The sequence below is a fragment of the Aulonocara sp. 'chitande type north' Nkhata Bay genome, linkage group LG20 (assembly GCF_057382095.1).
Source record: "Aulonocara sp. 'chitande type north' Nkhata Bay isolate Kocher_YH1m ecotype deep benthic linkage group LG20, A_spYH_male_GT1.1, whole genome shotgun sequence".
Classification (NCBI taxonomy): Eukaryota; Metazoa; Chordata; class Actinopteri; order Cichliformes; family Cichlidae; genus Aulonocara; species Aulonocara sp. 'chitande type north' Nkhata Bay.
The window spans coordinates 22,650,189-22,670,600 of NC_141363.1; the positions used below are offsets into that span (position 1 = coordinate 22,650,189).

At 43.0% G+C, this 20,412-nt stretch overlaps 2 protein-coding genes and 1 long non-coding RNA gene across 5 annotated transcripts in view; 1 reads left to right on the forward strand and 2 right to left on the reverse strand.

Moving 5' to 3' along the window:
* tfe3a (transcription factor binding to IGHM enhancer 3a) overlaps nt 1-7,107 on the reverse strand; it is a 19,206-nt gene extending 12,099 nt beyond the window's left edge. Inside the window, exons 1-5 of one of the 2 annotated variants that reach the window (XM_086276167.1) lie at nt 6,572-7,107; nt 4,343-4,441; nt 4,173-4,232; nt 3,887-4,058; nt 3,299-3,478 (exon numbers count right to left, since the gene is read on the reverse strand). In XM_086276167.1, the coding sequence (XP_086132293.1) occupies nt 3,299-3,478; nt 3,887-4,058; nt 4,173-4,232; nt 4,343-4,441; nt 6,572-6,714 (654 nt within the window). In that variant the 5' untranslated portion in view covers nt 6,715-7,107. Of the gene's footprint in view, nt 1-3,298; nt 3,479-3,886; nt 4,059-4,172; nt 4,233-4,342; nt 4,442-4,551; nt 4,586-6,571 lie in introns of those variants that run through there. The other variant, XM_086276168.1, reaches the window with a different exon arrangement.
* Nucleotides 7,108-7,999: 892 nt separating this feature from the next.
* LOC147305593 (uncharacterized) lies at nt 8,000-11,184 on the forward strand. The gene is made up of 3 exons (XR_015126561.1): nt 8,000-8,156; nt 9,658-9,790; nt 10,292-11,184. It is a non-coding gene; the product is annotated as an uncharacterized LOC147305593 (long non-coding RNA).
* Nucleotides 11,185-14,497: 3,313 nt separating this feature from the next.
* fgd1 (FYVE, RhoGEF and PH domain containing 1) overlaps nt 14,498-20,412 on the reverse strand; it is a 38,723-nt gene continuing 32,808 nt past the window's right edge. For both annotated transcript variants that reach the window (XM_086276465.1, XM_086276464.1), the window contains exons 13-18: nt 20,373-20,403; nt 18,542-18,643; nt 18,302-18,430; nt 17,742-17,900; nt 17,434-17,580; nt 14,498-16,660 (exon numbers count right to left, since the gene is read on the reverse strand). In XM_086276465.1, the coding sequence (XP_086132591.1) occupies nt 16,385-16,660; nt 17,434-17,580; nt 17,742-17,900; nt 18,302-18,430; nt 18,542-18,643; nt 20,373-20,403 (844 nt within the window). In that variant the 3' untranslated portion in view covers nt 14,498-16,384. The remainder of the gene's footprint in view (nt 16,661-17,433; nt 17,581-17,741; nt 17,901-18,301; nt 18,431-18,541; nt 18,644-20,372; nt 20,404-20,412) is intronic.

Consider the following 20,412-nt stretch of genomic DNA (forward strand, 5'->3'; position numbering starts at 1 on the left):
ACACATGCATCAACACTACAATGAGCGGGTGGAGGGAGGTTTGGAGTCTTCTCTCACCCCCGTTCTCTGCGGCCTGCTGGAGCGGGGGGGCTAGGAGGAGGAGTTGGCCGTCCGACTGCGGTCTGGGGTGTGGGGCCTCCCTGCTGCTGCAGAGTCGGGCGGTCTGCCTCTCCCCACCGCAGGGAAAAGGGTAACACCACCTGGGTCTGGGTGCAGTTCCCCCCCTCCAGGGGGCAAGGGTACCTAGACCCAGTTCTTAGAGTACGCTTGGGGAGTGTGATCGTGTGTACAGCGTCTCTTTATGTCTGTCTCCACGTTGGTTGAGTGTGGAGTAAGTGCATATGAGAGCATGAGGGTGGGAATGGATGTTTGTGTCTGTGTGTGCCTGTATGTCTGTGTCTATATGTCAGGTTGGGTATCAGACGCCACCTCTCTGGGGACATCTCAGGCCCTCCAAGGTTTGGAGGCCTATCTCCCCCCACCACCACTTCCCCTGCCAGTGGCGGACTCCCTCAGGTGTCGGTGCGTTGGTGGTTCTTTGTGTCTGGGGGTGGGCGTCCGGGTACACACCGGCTCACTCCTTGGCGGCCGCTTATCGGGGCCTGGAGCCTGGGGCTCGCTCGGGCCACTTCGGAGGTGGGGTGCCCCCGGCCTCTCGGCCTGGGGCTCAGTCACTCAGGCACAGCTGGCTGCCGGCGGAGCTCATGGGCGCGTCACTGCAACCCCCCCTGGCTTCTGCTCCGCGGCTGCTGAGTGAGCCCTCATCTGGGACTCTCCTCAGCTCTTACTGGGACAGTGGCGCGGCTGCCCCTCTGTGGGTCTTCCTTGGTCTCTTGTGTTCTGGGGACCTCTGGATGTCTGGAGTTTTGATCTCCTCCATACCTGCTTCATACCCTGGAGGACGGGGCTGTGGCTCCCCCACACCCTCTAGCAGATCATTACATGGAGAAACCTTTGGAATGCAAGCATGCTGATCCACACAGGTGTACACACGGGTATTCACAGACGCGGACTACAGCTTTCTTGGCTGCTGCCTCAAAGCACATTGTGCGCTGTCTATCTTGCGTGCTGCACAATATCGTTTATTATTTAGTATCTACTGATATCTACTGCTAGCTAGTTTATTGTGATGGTGCCGTTTTTTTTTTATTATGTTGCTCTTTGTTGTTTGCTTTCTCTTCTGTTTTTTTTCTCCATACAGGTGACCCAGGTGTTTTTTTTTTGTTTGTTTGTTTGTTTTTTTTCTTTCTTCCCCCCCTTCTCACCGTCTCTTCTCCCCTTTGGTTTTCTTTCTCTCCCTCTCTTTCTTTCATTCTTTCTCCCTGTCCTATCCCCCAGTCATGTCTGTCCCGTTTGTAGCAACTGAAAACAAAATAAATTCATAATTATAATAAAGGTCAATCAAATGGACCAATATGGCAAGGCCATGATGATCCACTTGGTAAAATAAATCCGCTTGGCATCTTTCTTGGCCTTGAGACAACAATTCTGATGGCTATAGATCCAAACGGGACACAAAAATAAATAAATAAATAAATAAATAAATAAATAAATAAATAAATAAATAAATAAATAAAGCATTAACAGTATTGAGATCCTAATCTTCATTATTATACACAATTTGAGTTAATCTGGTTCAGCTTTGCTCCACTGGTCAATGTAGAGTCTGCACACCAGGCACTCTTTAATGTCTGTTGCCACTTCTTTCTTGGTTACCATGGTGACACCTCTCTACTTCTATATAAATACATGTATTTCGTGCTGAAAGCTGCATATTTGTGCTCAGCGTCAGGAAACATCTAAAACAAAGTCACGCCCTGGTCGCTCCTCCTGATGATGAAATCAGTTTTTGCTGAATTATGCCAGAAGTCTCAAACCCAACACCGTGCCTCAGAATACCATATTTTACTTTTCTGGCTGCAAAGAGGCTTTTTTTTTTTTCTTTTTTTAAATTAAACTAGTTTTTAAAAATCTGTTGATCTCTGAATAAAAAGGGAGGATTTTGTGTTTTAAGGTGACTCATGTTTTAAAACTGACTCAGATCCTCTGGAAGAGTCGACTCAGCAGACTCAGACGGGAAGGCTGCTGCTGGCTGACTGAATGAATGAAAACAAGTGAAATGCTCCTTTAAACTGTCACTGCAGGTTTTCTTCTTATGTCTCTATTTTGCCCTCTCTCTTCCTTCCTGCTGCCTTTCATCCAGAGATGAATCAGACCCGGGGGGACGATTCAGTGCTCAAAATGCATCTGGAGGAGAGAGGAAGATGCTGAAATGTCTTCTCAGACGTGACACATAAATGAGGCGTGAAACACGGCGAGTATAGAAGCTATGGTGGGAAATAGAGATGCTCTTATTGTATGTTGAAGGGATTTAGATAAAGCTTTCAATGATGGATAAACAGAGAAATGAGAGTTTCAGAAGCTGTCACTGTGTTTTTGTAGAAACCCAAAGCACATGACAGCCTGTTTACCTCATTGTGTGTTTCTCACTTTCTAGGTCTGGGTGTCAAAGCACAGCAAGCTAGAAACATTTTTACATAAGACACAGGAGGCGACAGCACTGATATGCTTTGATGTTATATAAGGTGTTTCTTTAGTAAAGCTGTACCTGTGTTTGCATCTTTCCTCTCATTGCACTCTCCACGTTGCAAAGCCGGGACTCAGTTCTCCCTCAGTAACCTCAAGCTCATTCTCAGAAATCCCCTGCAGCTTTACCTTTGTAATAATCACATGTGTGCCAACAGTCAACACATGTGTTTGCTTATGTTTTGTGGAAATCTATACAGAGGAAATGGCTCCTTTTAGAGCCACCAGACTTTACTTGCGAAAACAATCATTTTACTGTGCACAGAATGGGATTCACTCTGAGTGAGCTGAGCATGTTATTTCAGATCCAGGCTAACCCAGCAAAATACCAAAGGCACACACAAACTGCAGTTCCTCTAGTGGCCACTGGAGGCTCAACCCAACAGTGAGTCAATCTCCATGAAAATGTCGAAATTTACAGCAGAAGTTTACAACCTGAGCAAACACAGTTTTGGCCTCTCTGGATAGTTTGTTTCATAGCAACTGTACTGTGGGTCAATTCTTTCATAACTCATCCAACTGGATGCCAGTAAGACAAACCAACCAGTAAACCAACAGTTTTTAAACACTACTTCTGATTATTTTCACTTCATTTTTCTTACAGATGTTTTTAATAAGAGTTGCTGATACAAAAATACCAAAGTATACTTCACATAACACGATTCAGTCTAAAAATAAAGCCTGTTTGTTTGTTCACATATTTATTTCTTACTTCCTGTTTGGGGCTCCCGTCCATTGGCTGTCCAGGGGTGGAACCCAGCTGGGGGGAGTGGCTTGCCACTGCAGCCTGCTGCTGATTGGCTGTCTTGGTGGTGGACAGGTACTGACGGACCTGCTGCCTCTGAGCCTGCTGGATGTGATACCTGGTGGGATTCTCCAGGTGAGTCTGCACCTGAGGGCCAAGAGTGAAGATTTAAAAGACTTAAAATGTTGCAAACGATAACTGTTTACATATAAAGCTAGCAGGTCGCGTCCATACATAGCATTTTAGCACATTGTTGAGATTTAGCCAATAGATTTTAGGGAAAGGACTTCAAATTGCATCTGCTAATCAGTTTTCACAAAAGCAAATAAGATTTATAAGCTAATAAATCATCAGACAATAACAAACGGCTATCTGAAGGGTGTGCTATGACGCGCTGATTAAAGGGTTAGCCAGGTGTTTAACTTTAAATACTTTTTATATTTGTTTGCATATTTAAACAATAAATGTAGTCAAAGTCGATATTTAATTTTTTTGTGCAGTACGTTCACTGGCGTCCATTTTCTGACACCTCTCGTTTCAGTTTACTCCACGCACCTTTAGCACCTCCACAGGGACCTGAGCAGGAGGTATGCAGGAGGAGGGCACCGAGACGCAGATGGGCGAGGAGGAGTCGGAGAAGCGAAGAAGCTGCTGTTGCTTCTTCTGCGTCTCTTTATGCTCCTCCTCCAGAGCCTGCTGACGCATCAGATCCTGACGCATCAAAACCCTACAGGAGGAGTAAGGAGGTGGACGTTATCGACAGTGCTTGTGAGAGCGCCCTCTGGAGGACAGAGAGATGAGCGAAGACAGGAACGAAAGAAGAAGTGGGGGAGTTGTATACCTCGATGACATCACTGACGGCAGTGAAGAAGATGAAGAGGAGGGAGCTGCTGCTGATGAACTGAAGACAGAAATGACAGCACACTTTAGTTATCATAATCAACAGGTGGTGTAGGTGGTGTTGGAGGAGTCACCTGTAGAATCCATACTTTGAGGTCAGAGCTGTGTTACCTGATGCTGATTGGCTGACTCTTGATTTCATAGAAGGTGTCGCAGTCAGATGGCAGCAGACCGTCGACCTCGATGTCAGCAACGATCCCAGACTCCACTCTGAGGGGCAGAGACAGAAATCAACCAATCAGCAGCCTGAGAGACAGACACAATTATCCAATCAGCATTTAAACCAGCATTTTTCAATGTACAGGAAAGAGAGACAATACATTTGATGCAAGAGCCATCGTCATTTCCACCTTGTTACAATGATTACATTTAAATTGTGTGTGCGCTCCTGCTTATCTGATGTTTACCTCCAAGTTTAACAGCTCTTCATATGTTCAGTTTGGAAATAAACGAAAAAAACCCTGAGACATGGCAGTAAAAAGTCCAGCCTTTCACCACAGTTATGAATACACTGCAGCGTTTGTTTGAGACTCACTTCTTAGAGTGATATAAATATTTTTATACAGAGAAGTAGAATGTGGAGGAACAACATCTGTCAGCTGTTAGGCTTTACCACTTCCTGTGTTTGGGTGCATGAGCATGAGTGCTTGTAAGGCTGCTTCATGGGGACCCAAATCAGACTGAAGACTTGTGAGGACATGTCTGCTCTGTGGATAAGCTTTATCAAGTTGGGACAAACTTTGACGTCTCACAAACCTTTAAAGAAAGACATTTTCAAAATGGAGACAAGTTTTGCAAAGTAGGGACATTTGGCCAGAATGGGGACGTTTTCATGAAAGTGTGAACAGCTGTGAGACATTCAGACAACTCTGGAAAATGGTGATTTTTAGTTGCAAAAATGGGGACATTTACACAAAGTGGGGACATTTTACGGAATGGGGATGTTTGCATGAAAATGCGAATCACTGTGAGACATTCAGACAACTCTGGAAAATGTTAACTTTTTGCCGCATATTTTTGAAACATGTATTTATTAATGTAAAGTGGGGACATTTGTGAATTTGGAAAGATAGAAAATTTTTTAAATAACAGGATTTTAAGGGCTTGAAGGCTTCTTCGATAATGGAATGTATGGAAAACCTTTCAGTGTACATTTTGCAAACATATTAGATTCTGACATGGTGGGGACATTACAACAGGTCCTCACTGTCTGCAACACATGATGTGACTGATGGTCCTCACAAAGACAGAGGGACAAACGAGTGTTTAGAGAATTTCTTCTGCTGAGTCACTTCCTGCTGTTCCATGCTCATACACAACCCCACCCCCACCATAGACACATACCAAGACCCCCACCCTTCTCCACTCTCCTCCCCTCAGACAGTTGGGAAACACTCCTGCTTGTTGTTACTTTTGCTTTCTCTCTCACCGCCAACATCATTTCTGTGTGTGTGTGTGTGTGTGTGTGTGTGTGTGTGTGTGTGTGTGTGTGTGTGTGTGTGTGTGTGTGTATTGTGAGCTTAAGTGCTGCTTCTGTGGTAAGGGCAAGCCAAGACTGAACATGTCATGGCGCTTAAACCTTTTCCAACTATCATCAACACAAATCAAGAGAACACAACAAACTCCATTCATGACTTCAGCCATTTAAAGTTTTTCTGCACCTCAGAAAACCAATCGGAAGACAACCTTTGAATTTTTAGGGATGGCATATGACATATGTATTTAAAAATAAATATAGATTATACACAAAGGTGAATTTTCTTTTGTGTGTGTGGATATTTTATATAAGTTGGGGAGGACTAGGCTGGCCCTATCTGTGTCTCCTGGGAAAATAACAGGAGCTGCAGCAGCTCCATAGATGACTCAATAGATCAGCAAGCAAAGAGGGTCAGAGGTCGAAGGTCAGGCAGTGCAAACAACAACTTGATGATCATCATTATCCCATCACACACACTCAGCACTTTACACGTTCAGAGCTGAGGTACTCGGAGAGCACTTCACACCAAACTTCATTCATAAACTGTCAAATTTAGACTTTACCTGGCTACAAAATAATAGTGAAACGCGTTTTAAACTCTTCCAGTTTTACAGTTACACCGAAATATTTCATAGGAGGCTTTAACAGCACCAGTCTGTAATAAACGTTAAACAGTAACTTGTTTACAGCACAGGTCATGAGTGTAAGGGGGGAAACTGCACGCCTGAACTCTCCCTGCAGTCTCTTTCACGGACATTATTCTTTTATTATGAGTTAATACCATAGATTTTAACCCAGGAGCTTCTCCCCGCGGCACGAGTAACGGTGTAAAAAAAAAACAGAAAAAAAACTTCCTGACTCACCGGACCACGTTGAGAGTTTCCGCCGGGTCTAGGATGACAAACACGGTCTGCGGCTGCAAGACGCCGGCCTCCGGCTGCTCCGGCTCGGCTCCGCTGCAGCTCCCCTGCTCGCTCCGGACCTGCTCCGGGATAACGGCTGACATCTCTGCGGACTCCGAAGAAGAAAAGGAGAAGCTCTTTATCTCCCAGCAGCCACTGCGAGATCAAAGTCTCAGAGGGGCAGCAGAGGAACCTCGATCCGGTCCAGACCCTTTGACTCCACACGGAGGAGAAGACGAGGATGATGAAAACGAGGACGACTCAGGTTCAAGTTCTCAGTAAAGATGAAGAGACAGACTGAATCACAGACAGCTGTCAGCCCAGAAAAACACCACATAGAACAGACCCACACTTCCGAGTAAATAAAACTCCGCAAAACAGTCGAGTAGGTGCATTCATTAAACAGAACCTGCAATATGCAATCTGTGTGTCTATGCCTGTCAGCGGATTGAAGATATTTATCTCCTATAGATCATCTATTACTCCAGTAATTCGTCCATAAAAGTCAATTTATGCTAAAACATTTTCCCCGAAACGTATGAATATTTTGGGTGATTTTAAACCAGGTGAAACAAACATATTTGCACATATTTTCTAGTCTGGTGCCCCATTTTTATACTGGATATTTTTTCTTATAATATTTATTTTGTGATATTTATTTGTTTAAACGAAATTTAAATTTAACGAAATTAGATTACTGATGAAATTATTTTAGTTTAATTTGTCAATTAATTAGTTAAAACCTAATTATTTGTAATATCAAGTATAAAAGGTTCAGGTCCTTCTCCACAAAATTAAATTAATATGTAAATTAACAGAAAAAACCCCAACTGTGGTTATTAAAAATAATAAACAAACCAACAAAAACTATTTTAAATTTTGCAGTAAAAATAGTATTGATTAAAAAAATTACTAAACAATAAACAATCTGATAAAGTGTCTGTGAAGGTTCTCAGTCATCCAGGTCGTCGTAGTCAAAGGTGCTTGCAAAGAAAAGCGTCTGGACTTCTTTAAGTTGCTTGAAGACGTTTCACCTCTCATCCGAGAAGTTTCTTCAGTTCTAAGGTCAAATGATGATAAAATAATGATAAAATAATGTTTTGTTTTGTTTTTTTAAATTGAAAAACGTTTTCATGTATTTTCTACTCGTTGTATTTCTATGTTTGGATGGGGCAGGTCTGAGCGGCTGGACTGATCTCCCGCTGACCAATAAGCTGCTCCGCTGCTAACCGCCAGCCAATAGAACTGCTTCTTTGCTTGCTGCCTTACCAATCAGCGGCTGCCGCTGAAGCTCGGCGCTTACAGAACAGAGGAGCAGCCGCCATTTTGTTTGTTTTTATCTCAACTGTTACGGGAAGCGGTAGTGGGGAGGGAGCAGGGGGGGTAGGGAGGAAATCCCCCGGGTGACGTTAGCCTAGCACGTCTTATCAGCCGAGCTCAGAGTGGCAGGACAGTGTCCAATCAGAAGGCCGGAACGACGCGAAGCGGTCAGGCGGGGAAAGTTAAGAGAAAATGATGACTAAATCTTACATCAGCGTAGGATGACGTAAGAAAAACATTTACAGTCTCTTTAAAAAGAGACTACAGCTCACCTTAAACATGAAAGTAAATTAGACCCGAAAATTAATAAATTGAGAGAAGTCCAGGTATGCTCTCTGCTGCTGGAGGTCACCTTGTTTCTAGACATGCAATCACAACAACTGACACTGCGTCATCGCTGTCCTGCTACATCTAATCAGAAGTATTGATTGGAGATTTGTTTTGTAGCTTGAAGTCAGTCTGTAATTGATTTATAGAAGCACATTTGTCTTATTAAAATAAATTTTTTTTAAATGCACAATTTTGAAGTTTTGTCTGGAATTTTTCATCAAGTAGGATTTTCTATCCTGATTTTATGACTTTTTCAAGATTTCATTTTTAACCTTGGAGTTGCTTTTTGTCATTATATGATTTATTTATTTTTATGTGGTCATCCTACAAACAATGTAGCATGCAGAAGCTGCATGTTGCATATAATGATGCGATGAGAATCCTTTGCAGGATACCTAGAAGTGGTAGTGCCAGCCAGATGTTTGTAGCTGTGGGTGTTTGGACTTTTAAAGCACTTTTAAGGAAGCTAATGTTCAATTTTAGAGAACGACTGGATGGTTCGAGTAACAGTATAATTTTAGCACTGAGTGGTTCCCGTTACTCATCCAGTCTCAGAAAGCACTGGTTAAAGTGTTTGTGTATTTATTGATTTATTTTAAGTAATTGTGTTTTATGTATATTATGGTTTTATATTTTTACAAATGCTTTATATACTTATTTATATACATATATATATTTAATGGTATACCTTGTGTTGTGTGCGTGGGGGGGGGAGGGGGGAGTTGTGTGTGTGTGTTTCTTGTCTTGTTTTTATGGACATGTAGTCTGCCAATAAAGATTGAATTGAATTGAATTGAACTTATTTATATACATATATATATTTAATGGTTTGTACCTTGTGTTGGGGGGGGGAGTGTTGTGTGTGTGTGTGTGTTTTTTTGTCTTGTTTTTATGGACATGAAGTCTGCCAATAAAGATTGAATTGAAATTGAATTGAATTTATTTAAAATGTCTGATTTCCACAGTGACATGATTGCGTCATGCAGTGGCTATAGATTTGTCAGCAGATGTCCATCGTGTGTCGAGAAAAATATCTTCACCCCTTTGTAAGCTATTATGCAGGATAGGTTGGATCCATGCTTTCACGTTGTTTGGACCAAATTCTGACCCTACCACAGAAGAAATCGAGACTCATCAGAGCAATTTTTCTATTATCCAGTTTCGGTGGGCCTCTTTTAACGGCAGCCTCAGTTTCCTGCTGTTATCTGACTGGAGTGGTGCGGTCTTCTGCTGCTGTAGTCCTTCTGCTTCAAGGTTCACTATCAGAGATGCACTTCTGCAAAACTCGGTTGTAACGAGCTGTTATTTGTGTTCCTATCTAATCAAAACAGTCTGGTTATTCTCCTCTGACCTGAACATTTTTACCCAAGAACTGACACTATTTTCTATTTTTTTAGACCGTTATCGGTGAAGCGATGGTTGTGTGGGAAAATCCCACCCAGAAATGCTCAGACCAACAACAATGCCACATTTAACATCACTTCACTCCCCTTGTTTCTTCATTCTGAGGATCATTTTGAACTCCAGCAGGTAATCTTGACCATGTCTAAATGAATTGATTTGCTGTCACGTGATTGGCTGATTAAATATTTTACTAACAAGGAGCTGAGCAGGTGAACCTAATGATGCAGTCGGTTAGTGTACATTTAATTTCTACAGCTAATGTGACGGGTCTGGCTTAATTAAGCACTTTTATGAGCTGACCTTTCACTAATATAACAAGTAATATGTATATAATTCATCTTAATAAACTTTGTAACATTTACAACTCAATTTTTATTCCTTTTATTCACTTGTTGTATTCAATGTTTTCTGTTTTCAACTCCCTACGCTGTATTGCTCTTTGTCATCACTAGATGGCGCTGTTGTTTTTGCTGTTGCTTCAGCTGTAAATATTTGCCCAACATTTCAATAAAGTTTTCTGAATATGTCAGCAGTAGTAGTGACAACATGAAAATCCAGACAGACATTTCACATCAGTTTTTATACTTTTATTTTATTTATAACACTTGTCATTTTATCTTCTTACAGAGGGGGCATGATGGGAAACAGACATCGACAGCATGGAAGGCAGTGGCCGGCCACTAACCAATAACCTGCAATCAATCAATACTCAATCAATAATAACAATATACTTCTAAGTACAACATGAAGGAGAAGAATACACAACGGTGCTGCTGTTACACCAGAGGTGTGGGAACGTCAGCCATTAACAGTCCACAGCACAAACGCCCCTGTGATCACATCAGAACTGCCCCAAAGAAAACAAAAAAATTAAAATAATAATAATAAAAAGAGCAATAAAAGCAGTAATAACACCTTTGGAATAAAATAACAAATAAATATAAAGCTGCAGACTGAAAGGCTAAATACTGACACCCATCTGAATTGGCACAAAGAAGAGTTCAGAAGCTGTAAGGCAAAAATCAGAACTAGAGGAGTTTTTACACAGAAGCCAGTTTCTCTTCTTTGGACAGAATAACTGATCCTAGACCAGCACCAGCATTTCACTGCTCTGAAACTACAAACCGCATCAGGGGCTGAGGCGGATACAAATATTTCTTTAAACTGCTTCAAAAACTAAAATAGTTCAAACCAAGCTTGGTTTGAACTATTTTAGTACCCAAAAAAGTACCCATTGTTTTTAAACTGCAGTTCCTCACCTGGCCACTTGAGGCGGCCTACAACAGTGAGTCTCCCATGTTAAAATGTCTGAGTGTACAGCAGAAACAAACATGTTTACGGCCTGGTCCACAACATGGGTTTGGTCTCTGTGGCTAATTTAAACCTTTATAAAAACTGTAGTGGGGTGAACTTAGTTATACTTAAGTTGTCAGTATTAGAGGCGTCCCTACTTTGATTGGCAGAAGAATCTCTACAAAGACGTTACAGCCAACAAATTCAAATCCAATGAGTGAACCAAATTGACAGTTTTCATGTAATAAAATTATCTTATACATATGACTTGTTTTTTTAAGTGAAATTGTACTACTTTAATTTGCTATTTAGCATTAATTATCCAGTATCTATGGATTCCACACAAACCAATGGCTAACTTCATGGTGGCTATGTCCATCTTTATATACTGTCGTCAGAACCAGTGAGGAACAGTTTAATCCAGTCTGCAATGATCTCTGGCAACAGAAAAGATTCAGTAAAACTCAAACAAAAAGAAGCAACTTAAGCATTGACCACGCAACACATTTTTCACCACATCAAAACAGTTGATGATGATGGGAGCTATATAAGGCTGAGTTACTGGCCATTTCCTTCCATTATCACTGCTTTGCATGCCAAAAACACGCTAAAAAACACACTGTAGCAACCAGAGCCACGTGCAGACTGAGCACCAGATAGCGAGGCGGTGAGGTAGAAGCTAAAGAAAAGCTTCCACATTTTGAGAGGAAAGTTTGTGTAATGCAGAATCACGAAACGCTTCCCAGAGATTCTGCTCTGGTTAGCATGTAGCTTAGCACAAACTGTGGAAGCAAAGGGGAACTGTTAGCTTAGCTTTTCCAACCTATTCATTTGCATTTTACATTAAGAGAAAGCAGCTGCGTGTCATTAGCTCGATAACTAACACAAGTTTCATGATTTTGACTGATTTTTGATGAGTAGCTTGGCCTTTAAACTGTGACGGTCCAGCAGAAAGTGAAAGGAGGAGCAGGAACAAGCACATCTTTGGTATTTTAGCTTTATCAGCGACCACCAATAACTGATTAACAGTCTGTTAACGAGGCAAAGCAGCTGCATGCAGCCTGTTGCAATTACTCTTCAACTTCTTTTAACTTTCTTCACTTGTATTTCTTCCTGTCCAATTTTACAACTTCCACCATCTTGAGCAGAATTTTGATCAATTCTGACAGAAAACTTTAGAAAGCTGTCCTGGAAAAGCGTCGTCTTTTAAACTCCGCTCAAAGATAACCACCACATCGACATACTGCACTCCTCTCTACCAGCCATCTTATAAGTTTATCCACTGCCAGACCAAAAAGAAAGTCACTATCTAGAGTTCAATAAGCAAATGGGCAAGAGCCATCCTCTGTATAATTAGTCCAGTGATTAATATGAGTAGCTTCTTATTTTTTAAAAACTGTGTCAGAAGACGTATCCTGGGTCATGGAAAACACGTTACTTTCTTACTAGAAGGTCAAATTATTGCTTCAAGCAAAGGAGATACTGAAAATCATAGAACTGGGTTAAGAATTATCCAGAAAGTGTTGAACCATCATCTTTAACAAAGATACGTGGTCTGAAAAATGTGTTGAACGATTGGGATCGGCTGTCACTTTCAACGTTTGGTGAACGTGTAAAAAAAATCAATTTCCACACGCAGTGATTGGGACAAAACATCTGTGTCCCCTTAAGGAAAACAATTATTGGTGAAGCTAATTGAAAAGAATGGCTTTGATTTGTTAGGGAGTATAAAGATCAGACTCTGGAGCACTGGACAAAGGTCATGACGACTATGATCTGGGGTTTCTTCAGTTGGTCAGGTCATGGTTCAGCAATGTTACGTGACCTAGAACAGGTCAGCTGACCACGTCAATGATTGGATTTGCCAGGATGCATCGGGCTCAAATCAGATTGGCCACCACAGAGTCCAGACCATAACCGAATCTTTAAGACAGGGATTCGAATCTTCAATCATCAAAGACCTTGCTGTCAATAAATGACCACAACTCTGGATGGAAATAAGTGTTGTGACAATGCACAGGTTTGTCGACACAAACCACAAATTTAAAGGCGGTCCAGAAAACCATAAGAGTGTGTGACGTTTCTTTTTGGCCGGGCAGTATTTTCTTTTCCTTTCTACGCTAACAGGTTCCCCCTGCTTCCAGTGCTCGATCTCACAGCTACAGACGTCACTGAAACGTCAGGTTGTTCCTTTAACCTTCACCCCATCAGTCCTCGAACCGTCTGCGTGGCTCTGGCTGTGCGGAGGAACAGCAAGCGTTAACCTTTTAACCTTTACACAGTCACATGACCTGACAGGGTCACGGGAGAATAAATTATATATTTACAAAATCTTTACTTTGTTTTCTTCTTGCATCAACTTGCATCAAGCAAACATCAACACAATCCAGACTCATAAACACAGAAATATCCAACAACAAGTCGTTTCAGTTCATCGTAGTGTAACAATAATATTCATAATATCTGCTTTTTTTTCCACTATCAAAACACTTTGTCCAAAATGTGTTTATAGAGACAGAGAGAGAAATACTGAACCACTGCAAGTCAAAATAAGAAAAACAACAAAAGCCTTTCGTTTTTCTTTTGATTTCTGTTCAGATCGGCTCCATCTAATCGCTGGATTCATTTCAGGAAACAAAATACCGAATGGGTCAGACCCAGAGAGACGTGAAGGTCCGCAGTCCGGTCCAGGACCTGTTAGAGACTCTGTCCTTAAAAACATCCAAACTTTATACATCCAAAAAACATCATCGTAAGAGTCCTTTCATTGGACGATTATTTCCATTATTATTTTTTATATCGTATAAATCTTCTGGTCAATAAAAGTCAGAAAACGTCAGTTTCTCAGAGTCCAAGTCTTCAAATGTCTGAATCAACAATCTAAAAATCCAAAATAGTCATTTTACTGCCATTAAAAAACACAAAAATCAGACACTGGGAGCAGCTAGAAATTCAAAATAAATCCTTTCAGCTCCACATAAACATTTTCTTCTTCCAAATTATATGTTTGACATTTTGCATTCACAAAAGCAAAGTATTTTGGAGGTTGTAGTTTAACAGGACCACATGACTTACATACCTAATAATTATAAAAACTGAATCATATTTACACGAGAACCTCCTCGAAAGGCTTTTCTTTCCTGAATGCAAAGTGTTACATTAAAATGTTGCCGTTTGTACCGCAGTCAGATTAAATAATGAAACATTAACAGAACTGTCTATTAAATTTAGGACATTATGTCAAAATCAGAACATGTGAAGTCAAAATGTTTATTTTTAGTCATTTTAACTGAGACTGTATCTGCATCAGAAAGAGTTTCTTGGTCAAAATCAGGAGATACAAAGTCCTTTCATACCAACCTCTGAAGATCAAGAGCAGAAAATCCTAATTTCAAAAGAAAATCTGAAAATCAATCATCAACATTTAACTCATTATTATTAATAATATTATTATTGTGCAGAAGACTGAACAGTTAATAACACCTCTTCAGTTGTTAAGCATAAATAAATACAAGAAACTTCCAGTTTGTCTGATTCAGCTTTTCTTTTTTTTTTTTTTTTTAGTCGGACTGAAGAAACTGTTTGAACTCTGAGAAACAAACATCATCCTCTCAGGAAATAAATACATGAAAAAATATCTCAGACTGAGAAGTTTAAATAAAACTTCAAACGTTGAGCTACTTTCTGCAGGTCTGTGAGGAACAGGATCAGGGATTTTTTTTAACTGCAGTTCCGGACTTTACCAGCAGAGGGCAGGAAAGCTTCAGCTAAAACCTCAACAGCAGAGGCTGCTGCGGAGGAACTGCTGCTTTCCTCCAATTGGTTGAAAAGTTGAAAGCCAGAATTTCTTCACTGGGGTAAATTGGCGGTAAAAATCCAAAAGTCATTTAAGTGCATTGATGAAGGAAACATCGGTCCAATTCTTCCTTTGTGTTTTTCAAATCTGCTGTTCCCACCATCGACCTTTTTTAGCACAGCTCAGCTTCTTTTTTAACGCAGGGAGGAAACCTGCTGCTTATTCACATCCTCACCTTACATTTGGGATTCACACGTCTGACCTTTGGAGCCTGTTGTTCTCAATCAGGACCTGAGTCACACTTCCACAACCAATCAGCTTTCATCTGACTATAAGTGGGAGTTTAAGGATGCTCGGATTACTCGCTCCTGACATTTTCTCTGTTTTGTCAGATATTTGTGTTTATACAAAATAATAACTGTGTTTTGAATCTTCATATGGATTTTTTTTACTTGCAGTTTGTGGGTTCTTCCTCTGCTTTATGCTGGAGCACATTCTGCATGTTCTGTGGATGCTCAGGAGCTCATAGAGGATTAATCCAGCCGGGAGACGACATCAGGAGAAGACTAACGTGGTTCTGAAACGTTGTTTTTGCTGTTTGACTCAGACACATCACACTTATTTAAAAGTCGTTTCCATTTCCTGTGACGCCTGCTGAGGAGCTCAGTTCTTCTACCAGCTTTTCCACCAGATCTAAACGAGGATTTTATCCCACGCAGGGTTAAATTTCTCAACATGAGTCCCTGGAAGTAACACCTCTGATTACTTGTAGAGGAAATGTGACTTTATTTGCTCCCAGTCACCAAACCTGTTACAAACCAGCGAGAGACTCTCACCAGAAATCCGGTTACATGAACTTAAAGTGTGGGCGGCGGAGGACTTGCAGTGGGGTTGGTTCGATGTGCTTTATTGTTGATCAAGTCCAGGAAACGTCCAATCAGAGAGCTTCGGGGTTTGCAGCAGCTGAAAGTAATAACGCTTGTCCTTATCAATTCATGTGCGGATCGTTTTTATACTGAATTTTTATTTATTCTGTGAAGTATCAAAAAGTGGCCACAAACAAGAGGTGGCGTCTTCTGGTTTATCTGCGCGACAGCAGGGAGAAAAATGTTGAATTGTTACTATAATGACTTAAAAACCAGCGAATGAGCGGTGCACGTGCTCCTTACGGCTCTCATCGTTTCACTTTCGGGTCTTTGTGGACGAAATATTTCAAATAGGACGCGACGGTGATGTCATAACTCCGGATGAAGCTGAGGCTCGTGGGAGTGCTGAAATCAAGAAAATGGTGACGCAGGACACTCGAATGAGTGTGACGTGATTGTTCAAAGGAGAGACAACTGTCAGAAGAGGCTCCGCCCACTACGCCGATTCAACACTGGTTAGAAAAAGGTGAAGTGAGACAGAGAGAAAGAGTGAGAGACGCCAACTCGTGTGGACAGCCGGGAGGAATCATGCAGACGAACCACGCAACTTTAAATACACAGAGAGAGCAGAGTGTGTGTGTGTGTGTGTGTGTGTGTGTGTGTGATATTTTAGCTACAACAGTTTGTTTTCTTTTCTGGTTTCCAACTGATCCTCATTTAAAGGCCCCCATCTTCATCATCGCCATCATTCCTTGTCCTACAGAATCACGTGTTTTCTTCCTCTGCCACAGCTGCAAACTCCTCCCCCTCCTCCTCAAGACTCTCCACAATTGGTCGGTGGAACTGAAGCTCCTCCCCCCTCCCAGCCCTGGACAGGATGTCCATCCATCGCCGCTGCAGCTCTTCCCCGTCGGCGCTGAAGTAGAGGGTCAGGTGGCTCTGGGAGATCTTGAAGGCGTGGCGTCGCTCCAGGCGGTCACATGACTCGGGCAGAGAGACCTCGAAGCCAATCAGAGGCACGCTGCGCTGCGCCTTCACATCCTGTGGGAAAAAGAATAAATTGAGTTCATTGAGGGTGTAATTCGATTTCATCCCAACGTCAAAGACCAGACCAGTCAGAACAGAAACTGGAAGCCTCCATCACCATCATAATTTTCTGTCTGCCGTGTTCTGATTGGTTGATAATGTAAACAAAGAGTTATTCCCTGACCAGAGTCACACAAAGTGGAGGAACTTTTAGTGTGATTTTGCTTTTCAAAGCTTCCTCTGTGACCTCACAGAAGTATGGAAGCTTTTTTTGCCACTGCAAATAAATCATCCATAAATCAAAATTATGGGATATTATCTCCAAACTTCATCTTAGTAAATCCGACTTCTGAGAAATAACTTGAAATTCTGACTTACAGATGGCAAAAAAGGTTTTCCTCAGTGGCAGGAACAGGCTTCCATACAGAAGGCACCATAGGACGAGGTGCTGATGTTCCAGCAGGACAGTGTTTGCTAATATTGTGGCTGTAATCAATAAAGAAGCCTGTAGGGGGCACTAGCAAGGTTGCAGATTGTCAATGCCACCAGAGAGCTTCTAATACAATCCAGAACTCCCAGCATTTCCTGTTTTGTACAGAGCGCTCACAAGAAAAGGACAGAGGTGAAAGGAGGTGCAGCTAAAAAATTTAACTGTATCTCCATTCCCATCCAGGGATGCAGCGACCTCTACTGGATCCCTGTATGAACTGCAGCCGGTTCCTGTTCAATTGGATTAACAGGAAAGCGCCTTCTTATATATTTGACATGAATGTAAATTTATAGCGTACCTGTGGAGCTCCATAGATGTAGAGCACCAGTGGCTCGTTCTCGGGGATGACGAACCAGGCTTTCTGCCAGCCCCGCCCTCCTCCTTTCTCCATGTGATGCAGAAAACTACAAATCACACTGTTCTCTGCTGCCAACGAGGCCTGTTTCTATAGCAACGAGAGATGGATGAGAAGAGAATCAGCTGTCTGCGACACTCGACCTGTCGAGCATCTTTGAAAAGAGAAATCCTGAAATGTGCAAGCGGCTCCATCCGTGGAGATCTGACAGAGGCAAACGCTGGGTGATGTCAGAGCGTGGTCACACTCACCTCCAGGATGGAGCGCCTTCTGTGGCTGCTGCTGGTCAGCCCGGCGGGAGACGGCGACACGCCCACGAGCGTGGCGTAGCAGTCGATGCACACGCGGTTGGCTCGGTTGTTGTCGTACGACAGGCGAGCGCGGAACTCCGAGCATTTCCCACAAACCACCTGGAGTCGACATAGATCATCACACAATTGGTAACTATGACAACGCTGTGTAAAGTCTGAAAATGTTGTTGTGCCACAAACGTCTGGCAGACACGTGCTGCAGATACTACAAATATCCAGGTGCTGGGCTACGACAGATGTTCACATCAGCTCATGTATGACATATACTGATATGCTGGGTACAATAAATGTGAGCAGCAGGTGGAGGTGTTGTGGATGCTGCACATGTCACAGACACTACAGATGTGGGCTGGTGTTGGGAACAGTCTGAATGTGGAGAGCGTTGTAACACATCACACTGGCGTTGCAGACGCTGCAAACATCAGCTGGTGTCGTCCAGTGCTGTGGATTTTAAATTGTCTGTAGGTGTTGCAGACAGATGTTATGGATGAAGAACGTACGTGTCCACAGGCTTTGCAGTGGTGGCGCCTCTTGGTAATGGAGTTGAATGGCTCCTGACACTTCATGCACAGAGTCACTTCCTTCTCTCTGATGGGAGTCGGAGCTCGTTTCCCCAGCTCAGCACAGCTCTGAGAGGCAGAGACGGGAGAATATGAGTCACAACTGAATGATTTCTGGGATTTCAAGAACTCCACTCTTCATGTCAGGGGGTCAATTTTGTCGCTGAGTGTTTGTGTTACCGGAGAGTGAGGCGGCGTGGAGTCATCATCTCGGAGTGAACAGTTCAAGTGTCGGAAACTCTCCATCGTCTGCTCGTGCCTCTGGATGGTCGCCTGGATGGCCTGAATGTAAACAAAGTAAAGGGTGGATTTCATTAAAAAAAGAAGAAGAAAATCCTTCATTACTATCAGTCAAGTTGAAATTTGTCCTAAAGCAGCGGGCCACATACAGCTGGCTTTGGGCCAGAATGGTGAAAATCCTCTTCCTGTCACTTTATCTTCACATTTAATCCCTGTAATATCTCAATATAACAAATTTAAGTGTGATTTCAGCCTCAGTCTCAGTATTTTTGCATAATACATAAATGCTGCTGTAATTATATATAATGAAAGAAATCTGTAGGCACAACTTTTGGGGGTTAAATTGTAAAAACATAAATGTATAAAATTACAGAAAAGTTCAGGCAGTTTGTTACCGAGACTATCCTGTAATAATATTGTATATATTATATATAGTTTATCTGATACTTTAGTACTTTGGTGCATTAAGAGCAGCTGTGGGAGACATCTTTGTGAGTTGGACAAGCTGTAAAATCCATCCATCCATCTTCATCCGCTTTATCCGGGGCCGGGTCGCAGGGGCAGCAGCCTAAGCAAAGAGGCCCAGACCTCCCTCTCCCCAGCCACCTCCTCCAGCTCATCCGGGGGAACACCAAGGCGTTCCCAGGCCAGCCGAGAGATATAATCTCTCCAGCGTGTCCTGGGTCTGCCCCGGGGCCTCCTCCCGGTGGGACATGCCTGGAACACCTCACCCAGGAGGCGCCCAGGAAGCATCCTTGTCAGATGCCCGAACCACCTCAGCTGGCTCCTTTCGATGTGGAGCAGCAGCGGCTCTACTCTGAGCCCCTCCCGGATGGCCGAACTTCTCACCCTATCTCTAAGGGAGAGGCCAGCCACCCTTCGGAGGAAGCTCATTTCTGCCGCTTGTATCCGCGATCTCGTTCTTTCGGTCACTACCCACAGCTCGTGGCCATAGGTGAGGGTAGGGACGTAGATCGACCGGTAAATTGAGAGCTTCGCTTTTACACTCAGCTCCCTCTTCACCACGACGGACCGGTGCAGCGTCCGCATTACTGCAGCTGCAGCCCCAATCCGTCTGTCGATCTCCGGCTCCCTTCTCCCATCACTCGCGAACAAGACCCCGAGATACTTGAACTCCTCCACTTGGGGCAGGAACTCATCCCCGACCCGGAGTGGGCACTCCACCCTTTTCCGGCTGAGAACCATGGCCTCAGATTTGGAGGTGCTGATCCTCATTCCCGCTGCTTCACACTCGGCTGCGAACCGTTCCAGTGCGAGCTGGAGGCCCTCACCCGATGAAGCCAACAGAACCACATCATCTGCAAAAATCAGAGATGAGATTCTGAGGCCACCAAAGCGAAAGCCCTCCGCCACTTGGCTGCGCCTAGAAATCCTGTCCATAAAAATTATGAACAGAACCGGAGACAAAGGGCAGCCCTGGCGGAGCCCATCACCCACCGGGAACGAGTCCGACCTATTGCCGGCAATGCGAACCAAGCTCTTGCAACGGTTGTATAGGGATCGAATGGCCCGTAGCTGTAAAATCCATTAAAAAATTAAGTCCTCTTTTGTATTGTCCAAAGATGTCTGTTGGGCCGGATTGGAGTCTTTTGCCAGGCCGATTCTGGCCCCCAGACCTTATGTTTGACCCTGTGCCTGCTTCACAGTACTCGCCACTGCTGACTGAAAGCACACCACGAGCCCATCAGGTCCGCAGTTTCTAACGTGCTAGTATCGGATCATCTACGCCCGCTGCATCAGCACCACTTACCTGGATCCAGTCTTTCTTCTCCTCCTCCGTCCTGCAAAGC